Source organism: Amblyomma americanum, chromosome 9 (assembly GCF_052857255.1).
Source record: "Amblyomma americanum isolate KBUSLIRL-KWMA chromosome 9, ASM5285725v1, whole genome shotgun sequence".
Taxonomy (NCBI): Eukaryota; Metazoa; Arthropoda; class Arachnida; order Ixodida; family Ixodidae; genus Amblyomma; species Amblyomma americanum.
The window spans coordinates 123,827,956-123,850,250 of NC_135505.1; the positions used below are offsets into that span (position 1 = coordinate 123,827,956).

General features: G+C 43.4%; 1 protein-coding gene across 1 annotated transcript in view; it reads right to left on the reverse strand.

The window, feature by feature from the left end:
* Nucleotides 1-588: 588 nt before the first annotated feature.
* The window catches only part of LOC144103644 (uncharacterized), a 28,602-nt gene continuing 6,895 nt past the window's right edge, over nucleotides 589-22,295 (reverse strand). Inside the window, exons 3-6 of the mRNA XM_077636308.1 lie at nucleotides 10,966-11,344; nucleotides 10,248-10,596; nucleotides 3,993-4,046; nucleotides 589-3,298 (exon numbers count right to left, since the gene is read on the reverse strand). Coding sequence (XP_077492434.1) covers nucleotides 2,490-3,298; nucleotides 3,993-4,046; nucleotides 10,248-10,596; nucleotides 10,966-11,344 — 1,591 coding nt within the window. The 3' untranslated portion in view covers nucleotides 589-2,489. The remainder of the gene's footprint in view (nucleotides 3,299-3,992; nucleotides 4,047-10,247; nucleotides 10,597-10,965; nucleotides 11,345-22,295) is intronic.

A 22,295-nucleotide genomic window follows, 5' to 3' on the forward strand; every position in this document is an offset into this window, starting at 1 on the left:
TCACTCGTGCATTGTGTGGAGTCAGAAAAGATTCCTCTTGTGTCCATGAAATTTAAAAACAACAAACGGGATCCCTGTAAGAACCATGACCATAATGACGCTGCATACCAGCCCTTTCTCTTAACATGAAATCTTGAGAAAGCAAATCTCAAAAGCACCCGATTTGCTTTTATGCACTCAAAGAGAGGGCATAGTATGTACAGAGTTGGCACTGTAAGTAGTTCACTTGATTTTATGGGGGTTTAACGTCCCGAAACAACTCAGGCTATGTAGAACACTGTAGTAAAGGGCTCCAAAAATGTTGACCACCTGGGGTTCTTTAACGTGCACTGATATCAACAAGTACACAGCCCTCTAGAATTTCGGCCCCATTGAAATTGCACTGCTGCAGCAGGGATTAAGCCCGCGTGTTTCGTGTCAGGATCCAAGCGCTATAACTACTAAACGACCGCTGAGCCACCACGGCGGCAGCTTAGTAATTGCGACGTGGGTTGTAATCGTTCCTTGAGCACGCAAGGTATACATTCTTTGAGTACACAGCTTAACTCGCATATCCCGAAACTTCAGCAATCTGAAAGCATTCAAATATTTTTCAACCATAAGTTTATTTCACTCCCAAATCAGAATCATCCATTCATTGGCAGAAATATTTTTATCAACACCAACTTTCTAGCTGTCCTACAATGTAGGATATTAGGCAGATTCACAACCTGTCAAACATTTGACATAGACTCTAAGATCGCATTTCTCATCACACGCGTAGTTTTCCTTATGACAATGAACAGAAATGATTTGTTTTTATTGCAGAATGACAATGTATTCGACAGACACAAACTTCAAAACTGGTGTCCAGAGAAGACTGTCTGATCTTTCTGAACATCAAAACGCATAAAATTAAAGAAACTCAATACAACCCCTGCGCAGGAGAAGGTTACGCCCTCTTGAACCTATGCTAGCCGGCACAAGTTTTTGCTAAATAAACTTTCTGAGGTACTCCACACGTACTGCATGTAGGCCGTGAGGCATATATTGGTTAACTGTTCTTAAGCTTCAAAGAATGCGAGTGCAAAGCATCGGGAAGACTGCACAATGTGCAAAAGAGAAGAACTTAGGCTATTCATTTGAAAATCACTTAAAAGGCTGCTCATCGATGTTTATTAGAATGGATGCATGCGACAGCAGGTTAATGCACAGAGGTTGGAAAAATGAGAAGTTTGAAGTTTACTCCAAAGCAACCAACAAAACAACCACAAGTTCTTGTACTATTCGTAATGCAGTGCTATCAGACAAAATAGCCTTGTTGAGGGGAACAGCACTGAGTGCTAAAGAGAGTCCAGGCAGCAATTCTTTGCTGAATGCAAGGCACAAGGATGTCTAAGGATGCTCGAAATATAACACTAAAAAAAGGGGAGAAGCAGCTTTTATGAAGCAGGCTAGCCAGAGAACTGCACTACTTTTAAATTTTAATGAAAACTATGTCAGTTAAGCAAATTTTACAAAACGCCAGAATGCATTCAACGTTTTGCAATAGAAACTGGAATGAAATACTAATGTGCACTAAGCAGTTTCGTATAACTGACCGAAATTATGGGCTTTATAATACACTAAAAGAACAATGTTTTTTGAAAGCACTAATCAAAGTATTTTTTGTTTCAGCAGCCATGACCCTTGTGGCTTGTTATCATCAACAGCTTACGCAAATAAAGGAGGCTTTCTCAAGTAACACCAACATAACAGAGCTAGCACAATGTGCAATGGTCACAAACAGCTGGTATTCTGACAGACAAAATAGATTAAAGATGGTGAGGAAACAATGCTCCGCCAATATTGTGCCATTTATATAGGGTAGAGAGTGTGCTCTCAGAAATGGTGATGCTGATGTTAGTGAATTGTTTTGTCGGCTATCGTTCCAAAGAACACAGAACTCTTCAAGATAGCAAAGTAATGCAAGACACATCGTATTGAGGCTGGACACCTAACTGTCCTCTCTCATTCCTGCCACTAACAGTGATTTAAAAACACACAAAGGTTTTTACAGCAGCAGCTCTTTCTGTGTTGTAATAAAAAGTAATTTGTTCCGTGATATTAACAAGTGACCTTATAGTTAAGCTCACAAAAAGTATCCTGCCCAGGCATCAAGACTAAAAGAAATTGTGCGACATTTCGCACCCAAAAATCTCATTGAAGCAGGGTGGCAACACAACAAGCGATGCCACCCACGTATGACCGCAATTTTATTTCCAATGACGCAACTTTATGAGCATAGAAGGCTCACTCTCCGTTTTCAGGAAAGACTTGGAGCAAAAGCATGGGTGTTGTACAAGGGCACAAAAAATGTAATTCTCTGACAAGTTTGTCACAATAAACAAAACTTGCTAATGTAATTAATGATAGTTACCAGCACCTTTTATGGGGTATTCAGCTAGAACCTTGTTAGCAAGCATTGGTAGTAAGCAAAACAAATATTCCAAGGGCATCACAGACTACTGTTATTCATTATGAACAGCCTCCTTGTGGCGTTTCAACGCATGGCCCCGAGTGAATGCCTGTTGGCACAATTCACACTGGAAGGGCTTTTCGCCCTTATGGGATCTCTCATGACTCACAAGGTGTGAACTAGATCTAAAGGACATGGGGCACAACTGGCACTGAAACGGCTTTTCACCAGTGTGGGTACGGATGTGGTGCACCAGATTCCGCTTCTGTGCAAAGGTGCTACTACAATGGTCACAATGGTAAGGACGCTCGCCTGTGTGTGTGCGCTGGTGTCTCACCAGGTCGCTCTGACGTGTAAAGCTGTTACCACAGTGATCACAACAATAAGGATGCACGCCTGTGTGAGTGCGCTGGTGTACCTTCAGATTGGTCTTTTGTGCAAAGCTGCTTCCACAGTTGTTACATTGGTATGGGCGGTCGCCTGTGTGAGTGCGCTGGTGTGTCTTCAGAGAGGCCTTTTGTGTAAAGCTGCTTCCACAGTCGTTACATTGGTATGGGCGGTCGCCTGTGTGAGTGCGCTGGTGTGTGTTCAGATTGGTCTTTTGTGCAAAGCTGCTTCCACAGTCGTTACATTGGTATGGGCGGTCGCCGGTATGGACTCGGAGATGCTCCACTAGCTTGGATCTACTTGTGAATGTCTTCCTGCAGTCGGTGCATTCATGCAGACTATTTCCTGTGGGTTTACCCTTGTGGTTACCCATGCCGGACGAGGTAGAGTCCATGCAGCGGCTCACAAGATGCCTTTCACTGGTTGAATCTTGCACGGGAGGTGTGCCATGGGCGCTCTGTGTGACGATGGAACCTGTGTTGTACAGGCAGAGAACTTTAAACAAAATGCAAGAACCAAAAATCCACAGTTCACTTGGAGTTAGGAGAAAAGTTGAATGTGGGGAGCAAACTCTTTAAAAGCTGTGGATATTTATCAGAAATTTTATTCCACAGATCACGCACAAAGAGAACTCAGGCCTGAAAAAAGATCTCTACACACAATTCTGCATGCAGGCAAAAAATCAGTTAGGCTGCAAGAAATTTTATCACTGCCAAAAAATAGGCCAGCCTTTGAATTCATCCATAGTTGGTGCATTTGATCTTTGCACTTACATTACTGGCATTAAGAAAAACACTGTACGAACTCCACGCAAGTGGGCTTAATACATAAAAAAGTGGCAGTCAGCTATACTTAGCCCAATGCACATGCCATTTTTTTGTTTTATTTGATCCTCATAGAGTATCTGAGGAAGCCAAGGCTAAAGTCTAAAAGCCTGGCAGGGCCTTGCTTCCATGTAAAATTTCTTGCATCAATAAACAGAAATCACAGCAGTGACTGTTCGGTGAGTTGTACACATAAGACAGAAAGCAACTTTCCAGAATATCAAGGGCACATATAATCGTCATTCACCACAGTTCAGTAAAGTGAAGCTTCAGTATCCCTTCATCTATTCATTCAAAGACACTCTTCAGGAAACCATATATAGAGAAAAAGTATCGATTCTAACCTGGCGAGTTCTGTCCAGAGGGTACACTATGCTTGTGGTCTCTGGAGCATAGACCTGCATGTGAAAACCAAATTGCATCCATAGAGACAAAAGATTACATGTGTAACAGCTCATATGGTATGTGCATGAAAATGTAAATCCATATTAACAGTGGAATAAAATCTCATAAAACAGCCTTTTCATTTAAAGCAATTGAACTGCACAGAGCAAAAACATTCAGAGCATGGCTACCCGTAATTACGCCCAGGTTACAGCTGCCCATTAATGTTGCCAATATGCCCAACACAATGTTCCGCCTCCATTGTCTCCAAGAGTGTAATCAATCAAGTCAGTAAAACCACATCTAAACTGCACACTACTGTTTCTTGAGTGCAATTAGAGCACTCCATATTTACTCGCTTAATGCCTGCACCTCCACTTTTGGGACAAGGAAATTTTTTTATTTATTTTATTTAGTTCATACTGTTGGCCTCAATTTGAGGACGTAACAGGATCGGGTTTACATGCATATAAAAAAGTGTGAAAGAAAAAAAAGAAAAAGAGAAACAGCAGAGAAGGAACTTTTTCATTTTACACAATGGTACACGTAAAGGCACATGGTGACACTGTTGTTAATAATTTTCAAGATGGTTTGTTAGCTTCGATACAAATGCTTCAGGGCACATCTGGTTCACAATTTCTGGAGGCAACATATTCCACTCATGAATCACATGTGGGAAAAATGAAAATTTGAATGTATCACTACGGAATGAAGAAACTGTTATGACCGAGTTGCACAATGCACTTCTAAATGCTGATCAGTTCATCAATGCACTGTTCTGAAAAAGGTTTAAAGTTACCAGCTATTCTAACACCATGGATGGCATGAAAGAAGCCCATCTCTGGAAACACACTGATGAGGTGAAGTCATCGTAACAGCGAGTGGGAGCCGATGCCAACAATGGTGAATTTTCATGGTGCAAGGGCAGCTCTGGCCAAATAGCAGCCATGGCATCACACACTTTCCTCTAAAAAGGTGGGGTCAAACACCCATTTCCATGCATTCCACCCAGCAGAAGCCAGGGACAAAGCTTGCGTATTGTAGCACTGGTCGGTATCCAGTGGCACTGGAAACTACAACTGCACACCTTAGGTGCGAGGCGCATGCTCCTATGGTTAGACTACCACTGTAGAGGCAGTGAACACGGCGACAGGTTGTGAATCATAATAGGACTTGTCAGCTTGTCACCAGCTGGTGCAATATTCTGAGCATAATCACAGCACTACACTGGTTTTACAGAAATTTTGCGACTCATGAAGGTTTGACTCATATAAGGCCCTAGTCGGGCAACTAAAGAAAGAACACTGTGGGTCATCAAATTTGGTAAAAAGGGTGCTACTTTGACAAAACAGATGTTCAAAACAAACAGTAATACAAGAAAACTAACAAAACTTTGCAACAGAAGACCCACACAGCTAAATTTTACCTGCTTTTAAAAAATCTTAAAATGGAATGGAAGATGTCATAATACAGGCTAAATGAACACAGCAAGAAACAGTGTATGGAAATAGTAAGTAATGCTTTTCACATCACAAAATGAGGTCATTCACTTGAGACCACGCACAAGGAATCGTATTGCACTATTCAGCAAAAGCAAAAAAAATGCCCATAAAGCAGTGAACAGCTGCACATACAATAAAATAAAGAATAAACCACACGATACTGACAGTACAGGTTTGCACAGCTATAGTCTTCACAAAGCCCCAACCAGAAGACAAAGCAAGTGTGAAGTAGTGGAGTTAAGGCCTTACAGCACAAGAATCAAGATAAACATTGAAGTGTCAAACACAGATGCACCAAAAGGCTAATTATTTCAATGCATGCAATTTTCACCTTTGACATTTCAGCTTTGAAAATCAAGAAAAAACAGCATCAATGAAAGAAATCAATGTGCATGATTAACATAACTTACCACAAAGCATCAATAAAAAATCAATGTGCATGATTAACATAACTATCATACAATGTCCGCCATAACTGCATTTTTTTCTCCTCCATATGATGTCACATTAAGTTTTCCACAATGACCATCACCTCTGTTCCAGAGATCTTGTTTTGATCTCTGTAACAAGATGGCTTTAGATTCACCATCTTGTGTACCAAAAGTAAAGGTGCCATTTTCTGCAATTTGTATTTTTAATTGAGCATAATGTTTTGGAACCAGTGCTCTTCCTTTATCAAAGCTTAGCTTGAGATGCTTATTTTGTTCAAATCTCCAGTCACAAAGTTACTTTACAAACAGACATGCAACCTCGTAGTGACTCCGGCATAGACTTTCTTCCGAAAGTATGCAACATTTTCTGAATGTTATAGCTGCCCTGAAACATACACCAGTTTGACCGACTTTTCTCCGGAATGCACTACAGCCATTAAACCTCTTTGTCTCTCCACCCCTTTATCATGGAGCACCTGGTTTTTCTAAGAAAGCTGGAAGACCAGCTGGCGCTTGTTCTTGAGGTATCACTCCTTCCTGGTGCTTGATTCTGAGTGACCAAATATACGGATTCTAATACTAGTACTGCTAAGTGCACACCACAAGAGTACACAGGTAGAAAGGTTGCATTTGATTGCTGTATGCGGTCACGTGTTCTGTATGTCCCACGACTGAAATGGGAATCTCATTCAGGGCCTCATTTAAGCTGTTCTATCAACGTTTTCTGCTGCATGACTCTTGAGCTCAAAAAAAAGGAACCTGGTGCCCCCTCAGCATTAGTAACACAAGAAGAGGCGACAATGCAGAAATCCATTATTCCCTTCTTCCCTCTCCTTTTTCGAGGCAGTCATTTCGGTTGAAAAAATTATACTGTTTATAAAACGAGTCCACTAAACAAAGTTTTTCTTTTGAGTGCATGCCCATATTCCTCGTCTAGATCCCTGTAATTAAAACAAATACATCAAAACCATTTTCATCCCACTTTGTACATAAACACAATGCAGAGATCACTGCACATGCAATTTTTCAGATTATCAGCATCAAGCAATGGAGTCATGGAAGGCTAGCATGCATGGCCCTGAAGGTTTTTTCCTCTGGAATGTTGTACATCCTGGCTTATCAATAATGGCCTGCAAAATAACGGAGAGCAAAGGAGTTTCACTTTAAAATGAACAGAAATGCCACAAGCAGCAGCACTTGAGCTTTTTTGCAAACGGCTATGCACAGAGCAGTAGCGATCATTCCAAAAAACATTTGACGACAGACTGTGTCGTTTTCTTTCTTCCCTAGGCACAAATGTGAAAGGATATGGTCAGAAAAAACAAAGTGCAACTGGCATTGTGTATTAAAGTACGAACAAATATTTGAAACTGTTTTCTACCAGCTAAGACGCAATGTCAATAGTGTTATATTTAACGCAGCTGGTCTGGATAGTTCTCTAGGCAAAGGCAGATGGATTTCTGTGAACCTAAATTTGCACATGCATATATGACAATATGGTTCTGCACATGTTCTCACAGACAGATTGATTTCGAAAATTGTTCCTCAGGCAGGATGTACACTTTGCTTTTGTAATACTGGTCGTCATTACTGGAAATTCAGAGCGTAGTAGCGTAAGTCTCTAAAGCAACAAGTGAATTGTTGATATGCTTTGTAAATACAGCACGTAAAATACAGAAGGCAATCGTGTGTTTGAAAGTTATCTGGTTGTGTTTATGGCTTAATGCAAGTACAAAGCCAGAAACTATTAGTGGGGATGTGAATTCACATGTTTTCAATAGTAGGACACCTGTGAAGTAAGGGGAGGATGCATTTTGAAAGGTTAATGCTTGGCAGCTTCTAGTACCAGGACTCCATTTGTCTGCGATATCAAGCAGAGCAAGACAGAATAAGTACACAAAAACCCAAATGCTAATAGTGGAGGTGCCTACGCGCCCTATATATCCAATAATCACACATTGACGCAAGTGCTGAGAATTGGGCTTGTTGGTCACCGACTATATTCAAAAGAGAGAAAGGACGAGGCACAGCGAGGAGACACGAGTGCGAGTATCGACTGGTTTTATTCCAAGAAGCTCAGCAACACACGTTATATAGGTTTGGCAAGCTAAGAGCAGCAAAAAATTAATTCCAAAAATTGCATCATGAATGAGGGAACGGCACGTTCCCAGCTCGGCTACTGACAAGATCTCAAATGGGAAGACACAAAGAGCAGCAAAACAAGTGTAAACAAGAAACAACAAAAATTCATGACGACAGCTAAAATCTAATGGCAATGCATGCATCAGAGGATGATTATGATATCAGAGGGAACCAGAAAACAAGCAAAACAAGTGTGAACAAGTAACAACAAAACATTTATAAGTGTACAAGGCAGCTAAAATTTAGTGGCACGGCGAGAATCATAAATCCGATGATCTAGAGATGCGATTTCCTTGGGAAACAGAGCGACAAACGGTGGGCTAATAAATGATGTTCTTCCTTTTTAATCATGAATGCTTCCCATATATATGCCAAACTTATGTATGTCCCTGAGCTTTCTGGAACAAAATCTAGTTAATAGTCAGCACTCACGGTGCCTCATTACTGTGTCACGTCCTTGCACTGTTTCAAATATGGTAGACTGACATCCCAGAGTTGATTACAATGGCAGATTACCTAACTTCAACAGCCACAGGTAATAGCAGTAAATTGTGGAGGTGCGCTTAGAAGATAGAGAAATGCACTGGGTACCAGGCAAGAATTGTTTCACTACTGTAGCCAGGATAAATTTTATGGTAGTATGAAAAAGATGCAGATGACAGGGCTGATTTGCATGCTTGATTGTTTTAGTGCTGGTACCAAGTTCCATAAGCCACCAAAGTGGACCCAGAATGGTGTCAAGTATACTCCAGTAGTCTTTTCATGCCTGTCATTTACAATGCACCTGGTTGTATCGAACATCACAGCAAACTCACTCCTTCATTGGATGTCGGATTAGGATTCCAAAAAAATCCACACACACAAGAAAAAAAGAAGCGCAATGTCTGTTGCAGGCACCCAAGATCACCAGGCCAAAATTCACTAAGGACATGCAACTGATTGAGCACCTACGAGAATGGGCGAACAATTTGCTTGTTTCTGCCCCCCAGTTTCGCAACCCTTGTTTATTGCGGGAGCAGCAGGTTATCTTGCCCGCAAAAAACTGTCAATCCATACACCTCAACACTGCCAAATACGAAAGCATTGAACAGAACAGAAATGCCACAAAAGGTCGTAAACCTAAGCTCCAAAATGGCCTGCACCCCACAAATAAATGCTGCCAAGCCAAGGCGCACGTTATTCGTCACAAATTACCCGGAAGGATTCTGATGTACCCAACTTGGCACGTAGTACTCAGAAATTTAGAGCAATAGATACAGTTTGAAAAAATACGAGCCAAAGGATATATTCTGCATAGTTTGCCAGCAGTTTTCCATAGAGGTTGTTCCTCCAGCATCCAGCACTCCACCTGCGAATACCCTTGCTTTCCCTGCAAAAAGACACACAAAAGCACAACATACACAAGAGAAAGCCTCAATTACACAGAAGCAGAGTTCAATACAGTAGCCACATGACAAAGGTGTGGAAAGCAATCCACATTTACTGGATGTCCCAGTAGCCACGGCCAGTCAGCCGGCAGAGCGGGCTGTCGACATTGCTGGCTAGGCCGGTTGCCAAAAACGTTCTTTGTTGCACGAGCGAGAGCTTCTTCATCAGCGGTGCTACAGGTGTTCCCCTTCCTGGCGCAATTCGCGATAAAAGAAAAAATGAAAACGGTATGTACAAATTTCATGTCAGGGGAGGTCGGGTCAGAAGTCGGAAAGGCTGTTGGGCGAAAGAATAGACCTCAAGCGGACGAGCCTGGCTGCTTCCCAGAGGGCGAGGGGAGACAGAAAATGATGACGATGAGAGGAATAGGTGGGAAAATTTATCGCGGAATGGGAAGCGAGCTGGGCGTGCTGCAGTCGTAACGTCAACTTGTGGGGCCGGCAGTGGGGCTGCAGCTGGGCAGGAAATGCGAGTGCCAAGAATGTATCCGCGTCATTATTTACAGGCAATATGTGCTGTGCACTGGCCCCGTGGGTGCAGGCAAACTTATCGCGTGTGGAAACCACCGCCATAGGAATGGATGCCACAGCCACTGGCGACGGTGAAACAACAGCACACGGCACTGGTCTGGAGATATGCTGCGTGGGACTTGGGCTGCCGTGCAGGGAAGTGGTCGACGAGGAGCAGCGGCTTTATGCAAAAACGAGCTCACTATGGCAGTGGGGCAGAAGAAGCAAGTCCAGAGCATAGTTGTCAAAATGGGAAGGATACGGTAGGGCTGTCTTGTCTGTCGCGAAGGCACAGGTGAAGGCGCCAGGTGGGCAGGGATAAGTGGCAAGCATGTTGGGTGGAGCGTTAGGCGCGACAAGGTGCTGGGGTGGCGTGCATGCATGCCTCGCGGAAGGAATGGCAGTTGTGCTCACTGTGGTTCGGCTTGAGGTAGCAGGCGAACTTGGGACTAGAAGCGGGTCCGGGCTATGTTCGAGAGAGGGTGCTGACAGTGATGGCCCAAGGGCAGGCGCCACAGTTGGGAAGCAGGGCTGGGTAGGAGGTAGGTGCTGCTGCAAGAAACTTAATTGGCAGAGACCGGGGTGTTACTGCCTCGTAACATCCCGGTAGGAATGTAGTACGGAATGCAGTATGAGGCAGCAGGGTGTGAAGGTGGGCAAGAGACCAAAGCGTGCTCACGGGGCACTTGTCGAACTGCGGGTGGGGACACATGCAATGGCAGCGATAGTGGAGAGACCAGTGTGGGGAGAGCGCCGGCGTAGGAACCAGTGATGGGGAAGGTGAAACAGCTCGGGTAGAGAACGCGACCAGGGGTTGTGGGTCGAGTGGCGCTGCGGCTTCGGAGTTGGGAACAGGAGCGCAGAGTTGGCAAGAGCTCAAAGCCAAAATATGCCGTCAGGCCCGTCTTGAAGTAAGCGTACATGTCTGCGCAAGGTTGCGGCAACCGCAGCTTTGCCAGGAGTCCAGGTGGGAGTTCGCAGCTGGCGTTCTGACAGCGCAGCTGGCTGGCTGGACACATGGTGGGCATGAAAGTGCAAGTCCAGAAGCGCCAGCCACAAAACGGGGTTCTTGGCATAAAACGCTGGCAGGCCAGGCAGCCGAGCAAGGAAGGAGCGCTGATACGGGTGAAGGATTTCACTGGATGTGATGGTCGACGCGAACATGGCCGTGAGAAGAAGCTGCTGAAAACCGGGTGTGAACAGCAGGCGGGCAGCAGCAAGGCCAACTGGAGGGACAGGACGGGCAGCAGCGTAGAGCCGGTGGGGGCGGCGTTGCATGCGTCGAAGATGTCTCAGCAAACTTCACGCCAATCATGGGTTTTATCAGGTGCTATTAGACGAACAATTGTCCAAAATCTGTACACTGTACAGGCTTTCGCTTAAGTCCCGCATCAGAAATGTTTCAAAGGGAAATCAGTCAAGCACTAGATAGCCTGCCTGGCATGACAGTGTACAAAGACGACGTATTGATCTGATACGCAACAAAGGCCAAGTATGATAGCAATTTGAGGGCAGTGCTTAAGGCAATTCATGAAGCTGGTTTCACCCTGAACAAACGGAAGCGCATCTTTGGTGCTCAAGACAAATTCCTCAGAGAAGCAACCACAAAGGAAGGAATTAAGACAGACGAAAATCTCATTCAGTGTGTTGTTAACGTTCTACCCCCTCACCCAAGTATGACGTGCAAAGGTTCTTGGGAGCAATGAGTTACTTCAGGAAGTATATTCCCTGTCTGTAGGAAAAGATGAAAGCTCTGGAGGGTTTACCTCAAAAGGACATCGCTCTTCGAGTCGAACAACATGGCCGTGGAAGATCAAAAAAAGTTTGTGAAACCGAGACACCTATACTCCATTTCATTCATAGCCGGCAATGCTGCGAAAGCTAATGCACTTGTTCACGCAGGCTAAGTCTGCGCCCAAAAAGCTGTTCGCCATACAACCAAACTGAACAGAAGCATATCTCGTTGCGACAAACCACAAGCGCCTAATTTGTTACCTCTCGCCACAATTTCACCCTGTGACTCATCCAGCAAAAACTGCACGAGGCAATATGATAAGAGGCTTTCAGGGCGAATCGCTCCAATTAAATATGTGCCCGAAAATTAGTTCACTCAGTGAAAACAATAGCCAGAAGACCTGAACACTGAGCGCCTCTAAGTTTTGACCATGATTTTCAATGCTAACATTTCGTTCTATACCACTCTTAATTTTCATCCAAATACTCAATAATGTTTTGAGAAGAATAAATGATATGTGGCGGAGTATGGTTCGAGGAACACACTAATTCCGCAGGCTCTGCAGCGTTGCGTTTTATGTATAAAAGAGTAAAATTGCATGAAAAAAAAATGTGAACAAAAGATTCAAGGCGTGAATACAGAGCTGGTAAGAACGAAATCCGGAAGGAAGCGCTATAAATTCAATAGTCAGTACCCATGTACTTGAGACTAGATCAGGCTGCCTTAGAACAGGCAATACATTGAAGCAAGTACAAACACGGAGACAATTGTGCATCAAACAGGAGCAGTGCAGAAAATATTAAAAATGTTCTGGTAGACTTTAAAGCCACTCATCCAGATACCTTAGAGAACATAGCCTTGGGATTCAGAGATAGTGAAAGGAAAATTAACAGGTGATGTGAAAGCAGAATGAAGAAATTCCACAAAACATCACATAAATCGAGAACACAGCTTAGAACAAGAAAAATAGAAATGAATAGCAAAATAAACAGCAGAATTCAGTCTGAAAGAAAGGAAGGGGCAGTACGAAGCAAATAAAACAATTCACCACTTTAAATTACTAGGCAAGGTCACCAGCCTGATATAGAGAGGATGCCAATAGTTATCTGTCTAGGGGAGATTTCTTGGTGTGTGGTACAAACACACATTCAATACATTGTTTTACTGGATAGGAGTATTATGCGATGGGTTGGCATAGCTGGCTGCAGTTCCTCTGGAATGTTCTTCCCCTGGCTACTATTACTCCTCCGATGCCTGAAAAACGAGAACGCAAAAAAAACAGCAGTTTAATACGGGAAGAAGTCACGAATTTTAAAGCAGACCATTTAGTCTAATCGAAGAGTAAAATGCATTTTTCATTTCTGTACAGCAGAAAAAGAATTGTATACTTGTATATATTCTGGTTCACTGTACCGGTATGCCATGCGAGCATAATTAAGTAGACGACTTCCATATACAAAAAAAAGGCTGGTGAAATGCCGTAACTAGAAGCTGTATGTACCAGTTTTCGGCGTAAACAGGTACCGCCATCGGGTTATGGTTCACCAGCTTCCACAAGTCACGATAAAGCACCACGAACAATGTTATCACACATACTGCCAGAGAATTTATAAAGCATTACCCCTTTCAATGCAAATCTATAGATTGCAAAAGGCCTAATTCTGGCATTTGCTTTGCGATTACAGACACAAAAGAATGCAGACATACCAAAATTGTGAATGGCGCGATCTCCACCAACCCGCTGTCCTCGATAAAACCTGCTACAAGAGAAATAACGCGTGGAAAGCTCACTGGCGACCGAGTCAGTCAGATGGTCAAGGATGAAGACACACAGCTAATGATTTTACATAAATTAACGCCAACTACAGCTCTTCAGCCTATTCCGTCTACTTGGCTACTGATACAAGTCTTAAAATAGCAGGTTTAAAGGAATAACTCCGGCAGGCTTCAACAAAGCAAATTTGTCAGCTATTGTGGTTATACAATTCTGCGGCTTTTATGTTACTGGTAAACGCATTAACAAGCTCGAATCTTTCGAGACTGTGCGGCGATGTTTGTGCAAGCGCACACAAAGACGGACCGCGTCTCCACTAGCCCACGCTGCAAAAGTGACGTTCACATGGTCGAACGCGTTTCCCCTTAGTCTGCCGGCTCAGAGATTTCCTTCTGCAAAGCTTCTTTCTCTCAAAGACTGAAGAGACACAAAACCGAACATGTAAACAACAGATTGAGGAGCAGGCACTGCCGGTAATGCGCGCAATCGCGAAATTTGTGCGATCGTTGATGCCGCCCGCGATGCAGCTTGCTCTGTCATACATCTTACGTGCATGGTTGGCGTGGGCACGTTCTAATAAGCAAAGAAAACACTGTCAGGATCATGTATACAACTTCAGATAAGTATTAATGAGGCAGAAAAGGTTTGTCTGTGCACAAGGTATAGTTTACTAGAAACCTTCCAACGCGATCGAAAGCAAAACCAAATTTCGGCCCGGTTGGTTTCGATATCGCATCGCGCCCGATGGAGCGCTGCAATGATGAATTTTATATCCGAATTTCGAATTGGGCTTAACTTGCACGTGCGATGGTTTATTCGTCGCCACTGCGTAGTGCGCGAATAGAAACCGTAAGTGGAGACACTTCTCCACTGTGTTCAAATTAGGGTGGTTCTAACCACATGCACCCCGCCAACTTTGTGAGGAGTATGTAGTACTAGTGGTAGTGTTTTCTTAAAGTAACAATAAAAAGAAAGGATAAAATTTTTGCTAGCTCCGGCATCTGCCATCGATACTGAAGCACCTTAGCTGAGGCAGCGGAAGTAAACGTTAGCAGGCAGAACGGAGACTACCTGCTATGCTTTCTTTTTTTGTTCCGCTGCCTTTGTTGAGGCTATATTTTAATTTGCTGTATGCGCAGTACTACAGAACGCGTCCAGCTCGGTGCCACCACACGCAACGCATGTCACGCGTATCCTGAACTCTTTGCATGGCCAGGGCCTTTGTTGCAAGAAGCTGTCATCATGCGGAGAGTTTGTCTGGGGTTGTTTTCGGAAGCCGCAATTAGGTACGCATATGTATGCAACGATCATCCTTTGAAGGTACGCTTCGTTACATGGTACGTGTTAAAGTTCTACTTCGGCAGCTGCAATGCATTTCGGTGCATTCGTTGTGGAGTTAAGGAGGCCGTACCCTTGGGTGCGAGCAAATCCTCTATACCCTTTCCCGCAACATACAGAAACTTCCGTATTTATCTGCCGGATTAAAAAAAATCTGGGCGTATACGTGCAAATTTTTGTCAGTAATTGGCCTTTCCAAGCCCAATTCATATATTTTGCTTCAGTATTCTTCACTTATGTTGCATTCAATGGATTCATCATCGATAAGCATATAAACTACAATACCAGCCGGATGGAAGCACCTGCCATCGGAGGGCAGAGGCGCGTTGCAGCCTATGCACCAGAAGCGGAAGCAAAACTCCGAAGTAACTGTAAATTTAAAAATAAGCAATTCTAGCATGGCACACGTATAAAATGATGCAATATCACGCAAACTGACATCATATGATATATCAACCAAAGTAAGCCAGTTCAGGTCAAGCAAAAGCATAGAAAATCAGGAGTAATCTGTGCAAAACCAGGGGCTAATGGTGCTAACGCACGATAACTCGTGGCTGACTCCAAGCTAAACCGCCCGTGGTTTTTGCTTGCAAGTTCTACGCAGTACAGGAATGCTGAGTGTCAAATTCCCTACTATGCCTGAAAGAAATTTCGTTCATAAAATCAGGCACGCGATTACGTGGTCGCACGTCTCACAAGGAACAGGAATAAACCAAGAGATGTTAACATGTTCCCGTTGTTTGGAGAGGAGTAAATCTTTTTATTTTTTAGCACATCGTGCAATGCGAGCCGGAGCGAGCAATGAATCAGACGAAGGTGGTTAAGCTATTGCTTATATCCACGGCAAAACTACAGCGGTCGGCTTTGCCCACCACACAGCGGCACCGCTTTCCTATACCGCGCAATTCCAGCGAAAATAGAACGATGATACAGAATGTACTGAACTACTCACAGTATGAATGAAAAAAATTCCACACCAACGCCGCCAACAGGCTTTGATTTGATTTGACTGTGGAATTTCGTTGAAGCAATTTTTCCACTGTAGCCAGTTTTTGAAACCTCACTGAGCTGAAATCGGACTTCATTCCGGGAAAGAAGGTTTAGAAATTTTGAATTCAACAGCTTTACTAGGTATAATTTCTACGTGTTTCACTCTACACTATGACCATCGGACAGAGTCGAGGGTGATAATGAAAATTTTCACTGTGGTACCACGGTTCCCGTTGGACCGGCGGCCACCCGCACAGTCCAGTCTGTGCCCCTTGTTAGCACACTGTAGAGGGCATTTCACCTAAGACTTTGCACAATTTAAAAAAATAGGCTTTTTGAGTCACAAGGGTGCGTTTTTCGGCATCGAACCGTCAGTGGTGTAGTAAGTACATTGTGGCGACGGAGGCGGTGTGCGGCACCCGCGTTTCGTGTCGACCTCGTGCGCCTAGCTCCACACTGCAGAAACTGCACCTTCCCAGAGAATCTTCAGCTCAGGAACGAGCGCTTCAAAACAGGAATTCATAACCGGCTGCACAAACAAAAAACATTAGCCCGGAGTTTGGTTCTCGGGCCACCACTGGCCATGCCCTCAGACAGTGCATCTTACCCTCCCTCCCCCACACCTCATCATGTCTTTCCTCCCTCGCCTTCACCTCACCACGTCTTTCCACCCTCGCCCTCACAAATTTTCATGCACCCATCCTCCCTCACCACACTCAGTGAAATCATCATTAGATAAAGGTGAGGATGCCCTTATGAGGGCTCACCCTCGTGAGGATGCCCATCTCTGTTCCTCGGTAGTGGCTATTGGGTTGCGAAAAAAAGATTTTATACTCGTATGCCGTGCCAGCATGGAGAGGGAGACAACTTCTCTACGCAAAAAAATCCCGGTGCTATGCCTAACTAGTAGCTGTTTGTACCAGTTTTCGGTGTAAACTGCTAGCTACAGATACTGCCACTAAGATATGGTTCACCAGCTTTCACAAGTCACCGTAACGCGCTACGAATGGCTATCACACATAACGCCAGAGAATTAAAAAAGCATCACCCCTATACAGGGCAAAGCTATAGACTGCAAAACAACTAAGTGTTGCATCTGCTATACCATTACACACACAGAAGAGCGCAGACATCAGAGAAGAAATGCGAACGGCGCGATCTCCGCGAACGTGCTGTTTTTGCTAAAGCCTGCTGCAAGAGAAATAAGGCCTGGGAAGCTCCCCGGCGACCGAGTCAGTAAGATGGTGATGGCCAAAGACACATACCTAATGGATTTACATAAATTAATGCCAATTACACCTTTGCAGATATAGGCTTGGTGAGTGCAAGAGTGGATTCTAAGAGAAGGCAATTAAGCGAAGCAGGGGGCGGCAGAAGGATAGGTGGGCGGATAGATTAAGCAGTTTACGGGCATATGGTGGGCACAGCTGGAAAAGGACAGGGTTAACTGCAGCGACATGGCAGAAGCCTCTGCCCTGCATTTGCCATAGCCAGGCTGATGATAGCTTTGCAGCCTACAGGTGAGGTGCGTTTCCGAAGTGAATGCAAAGAGCCGTGAAAAAATCGTCTGCCAGCTACTCCGGTTCCCAATTTCTTCAGCACTCCCTTTTGCATAGCAAATGCCGTGCATGCGTGCATCGATTATTCACTCAATTATCTTTGCTACGACATCGCTTATTGCACAGCATCACCGTAAGATAAGCGCGTGGTGCTTATGAACGCGTCCCGAGCACACAAATTGAAAATACCGAAAGGTAAGCGTGTGTCGTCGCTGTAATTAATATGCCAGCGTAGGCTGGCTGTTCTGTCTGTTCACGGCAATCGCTTCCACCCTAGTTTTAAATAGTTTAACGCGTCGGTCATTACATGTTTTTTTTTTCTCCGCGCTATAGAACAAAGGGCTTAAAGGCCCACAGTTTAGCAGACGATAGGTGTAGTCGACGCGAGTCGACGTCGTGTTGGTCTTGCGATGATTCGATACAATCAGCGGTGTTGCAGTGCAAATTAATTAGTGTAAGAAGCGATATTAACAAAGCGACTGCCGAGAAGCAAGCGAGCAGAGGGAGAAACTCGAAACCGCCAGTGGTGGTAGCAGACGACATTCCCATGATCATCTGCGCTGAATCTGGAAACGTAGATGCAAGGAATAAGTATCAGGTTTAAATTAATAATTCCGGCAGGTTTAAACGAAGCAAATTTCTTTGCTATTGTGGTTAGGGATTTTTGCGACTTTCATATTACTGGTAGAGGCGTTAACAGGCCGAAATATTTCGTGACTATGTGGCGACATTCGTTCAGGCTCGCACAATGACGCACCGCGTCTCGACTAGCGCACGCTGCAAGTTCACCGGGTGGCACGCAGTTCACTTTGCTCTGTAGGCACATAGATTTCTTTTTTCAAAGTTCTTTCTTCTCATAAAAAGACAAGACACAAAAACAAACATGTAAACAACTGATTGAAGAACTGGCACAACCGACAAAGCACGAAATTTGTGCAGTCGTTGATGGCACCTGCGACGCAGCTTGCGCTACCATACGTCTCCCTGCGTGGTTGGCATGGGCACGTTTAAATACAAACGAACATTACCAGGACCACGTAGATAACCACAATGAAGTATTAAGTTGAGTAATATTACAATTAACCATTAATTAAGCAATTCAGGTTTCATCTTAATTGTGGCTGCATGGTTTTGACTAGAGTCACTTGACCTTCCAAAGCGATCGAAAGCAAAACCTAATTTCGGCACTGTTGGTTTCGATATCGCATACGATGGAGCGCAATGCTTGAATTTTATATACGTATTTTATAACCAGCTTGACTTGTACGTGCGATGGTTTCCTTGTCGCCACTATGCAAGGACGTAATCCTTAGGAGCTACGCTTCGTTGCGGCTATGGGTCGTTTTACTTCCGCAGTTGAGTGGAGAAAATATGGTCGTACTTTAGGGTGCGAGCTCCGGTTTTCCTTTCCCGCAGCATACAGAAACTTGCGTATTTATCTACCGGATTAAAAAAAAACAAATTCTTGGGTGCAATCTATGGCACAGCTGTAATCAACACCAAACATCATTCACAAGATAGCGTACGTACGCACGGGTTGTCACGGGTTGTCTTGCGTATAGTTTTATTGCGCATTAGCGACTACGGCTATCATGCGCCAACCAAAGGAAAGTATTTGTTTGCTTTACCTCTGGCATACCTCACAGTTTGATAACCTTGCTTCTTTTAAAAATATGAAAGCAGTCCACAAGCGCACTTTCTCCAGTAAGCAAAGAAGAGTGAAAAGACCGGTAGACATTCAGAATAAAACAGCGGAAAGTGTATTTCCTTCACTTTTTTCCAGCTTTACACTTGAACATAAAATGCGATTTATTAATTGTGTCCACTTCTCCGCGCAGCTCGCATGCTAATCTCTCCTCCTTTGCAAGACTAAAACTGCGCATATAAGTGTGCGTGTCCAATATGTAAAGGCACAATAAAAATACTTCAATTAATGACTTCAACAGAAAAGAGGGCTAGAAAGCACACTGTCAGGCATTCACGCCTTTTCATCAACGTGTAGACAGAACGATTGAGTGTATATATATAGTACCTTTTATTTTGTTCTGCTCAGTAAATGACCTCTGAAGCTTTGCGAGCATTATTATGAACATAATATTGATTTATGATTGATTTATATTGTAATCTGAGCATTTAAGTTCTACAGAAGCTATATTTGTCCATATTGTGTTTTCAGCCTCACTTCTGCATTGAGTACAAGTTCATCTGATAATATATTCCTTCAAGCTACATCTTTAATGAGATTAAATATTTGTTTTACACAGTTTTCTTTCTTGATTCAGTAACTTTGGTAGCAACAAATGTAAAGAACTTTCAACCTGAAAACTTAATAATAATTAAGCAAATTATTTCAACTTCTATTTTCTACTGTCCGAGCCCCAGACTGAAACTCTATCCTTGCTCTCTCTCTGCTTGATCAAAATTCCATACCTTTCACTGAAAATGAAGATATAATTTTAGCTCAGCACTTACTTGAATAATCACTAAACCTGATTTATTTTCAGATATACATAAAATGACAATGAATTGTTTTTGATATGACGTACCCTGACTTCATTCTGATTTAATAGATTTTACTGGGTGTGTCTTATGATTTACTTCAATACTTCATTTAGACTGCAATTTATTTTTTCAGTTTTATTTATTTATTACTACCGCAAAGGCCCTTTGAAGTGGTATTACATGAGGGAGTGGGTTGCGTAGAGTAACATTGCTGCATGGTGATTTGAATGGTGAACGGTCAGTATGGAGTACAATGTGGACGGGCAAATCGTACCGTTCGTTTGCACTGAGCACAAAAAATGAAGACAGATGTGAGGGCAGGAAGAGGATATATGTAGTCTTTTCATGGTTGATGCGGCTGGACGTGCGGTAGGCAGGGTTGATAACAGACTCATGCGAAACATGATAATATATACATACTTTTTAAGTGCGACGCCGGTTAGTTAAATCTGTGAGATGACCATTGAATTTTAGTTCAGTGACACTTTTCATGACACAAAAAAAAAAAAAACAGAGAAGATGAACCTAGTGGCATGGTTTTTTATTGCTTCTAGTGTATAATAGAAAGGGTATTTTGATTAAGGCCCAAATAACACATGCATACTCTATTTTGGGCCGTAAAAATGTTACATAGGCTAATGATATTTCAACGATGGTGGTTGAAAGCTAGCAGAGTTTAGAGCTTAGACAGTACGATTTGCAAAGAACGTTCACTCTTTGTTTAGTCGTGCTGAGCTTGCGCGGCGCATCGTTCTGCTTTCTCAATGCCACCCATTCCGATGTCGCTCAGAACCGAGCAAAATTTTGTCGTGCTCATCTGTTTTGTATGATGTCTCCAGTTAGTGCTGTAACTGCAACTGTATGGTGAAGTGAGGCGAGTATGCTCTGAGAATCAGTAGAAATGATGCTGTTCTCGATGTTATCTTTTATTATCTTTTCTACAGCCACAAAGAGAGCGTAATGCTCCGCACTGAGATAGCTGTAAAGTTCTTCCACAATATTTTTCTACCAAGGCACTTCCAACATAGCGTGCCGATTTTTAACGATCAGCATAAAATGCTGTGTATTCCTCACACTTTTTGTTTGCCAAATATTCTTCTAACATAAGTTCTTTTGCTGTTCATTTTTCCAGAAAATTTGTAGATGTGTGTTAATGTGAAGTACTATATACAAGATAGGATTATGGTCTGCATTCTTTAATATGCAATTTAAAATATCGGCACTAGCCTGGACTTTGTGGAACTTATGAAAAACTAGTGCGCCTGAAACTAGATTCCAGAAATGCTGTCCGAGCAGCCAAATGCTGCTGTGCCCCTCTGCCAGTAGGAGAAGCAAGTGATGGCTTGGCTCGGTAGGCGGGCAAGTTGTGTGGTTCCTCGAAGATGCCGTTTTGTTTTATTACCGAACTGAGGAGGGCAGGAGGGTGTGTCAAGAAAAAAATTTATTACTTAAGTCACAATTATGAAATCTGAGAGATAGTGGAGCTCATGCTAGAAGAACTGTGAAGCTGATGAGATGAGCGCTGTGGGTGTGGGCGTTAAGCATCTATGACATTAAGAATAAAATAAGAACTGCGGGCTTTCACACTGCGATTGTTCGAAAGAGGTGGTCGGCCATTTTATTCTCATCACAGGGTATAGGTGGGAAGGTACACCAACAGAATTGTGCAGGAGGTGCAAGCCTCGCAGCGTCCAAATGTGACCGGCCCACATGATAAATGACGTGAAGGCAATGCCTTTGTACTGTTTTCCTAACATTTGCTGCTTGACTTATGTTTTATTGATAATACAGAGGGCAAAACTCTTGAACTGTGTGTTTCGCATCTCCCAAAGGCACTGAGATGAGGAAGCCAAAAAATGACAATAAAATCCTACGAGTTATCTGCCCACTCTGATGTTGACACCTTTTTTAAACAAATGTTATCAGTAAATATCGCGTGCTCAGCCTAAAACATGCTGAGACCGTATTCCAGGGAGGTGTTTTGCCGTCTCACCTGCTCAGGTATTGTGCTTTTTCCACACCTGTAATATAACAAAAAGCAACTATCTTTTCAGTGTCTGTCAGCATTGCAATGATCAACCAGCTGAAAGCTTTCCAGACCATGTCAGCAGTTGCATGATTCACTGGAACAATAAAGCTCTCAACTGCACTAGACAAAGCAATGCCAGTTTCTGAACATACAGCTGAGCAGCAAACGGTGATGCATGAGTGCACCTCGTCACACTGCTATCACTTTAACATACAACAACGCACGTGGTGGTATGTGTGGGAGCACTAACTTAACATCACCCATGGTGATGAAGCATTTACAAGCTTAGAGGTGTATGCTGAAAATAGTCCCTCATGCATTGGG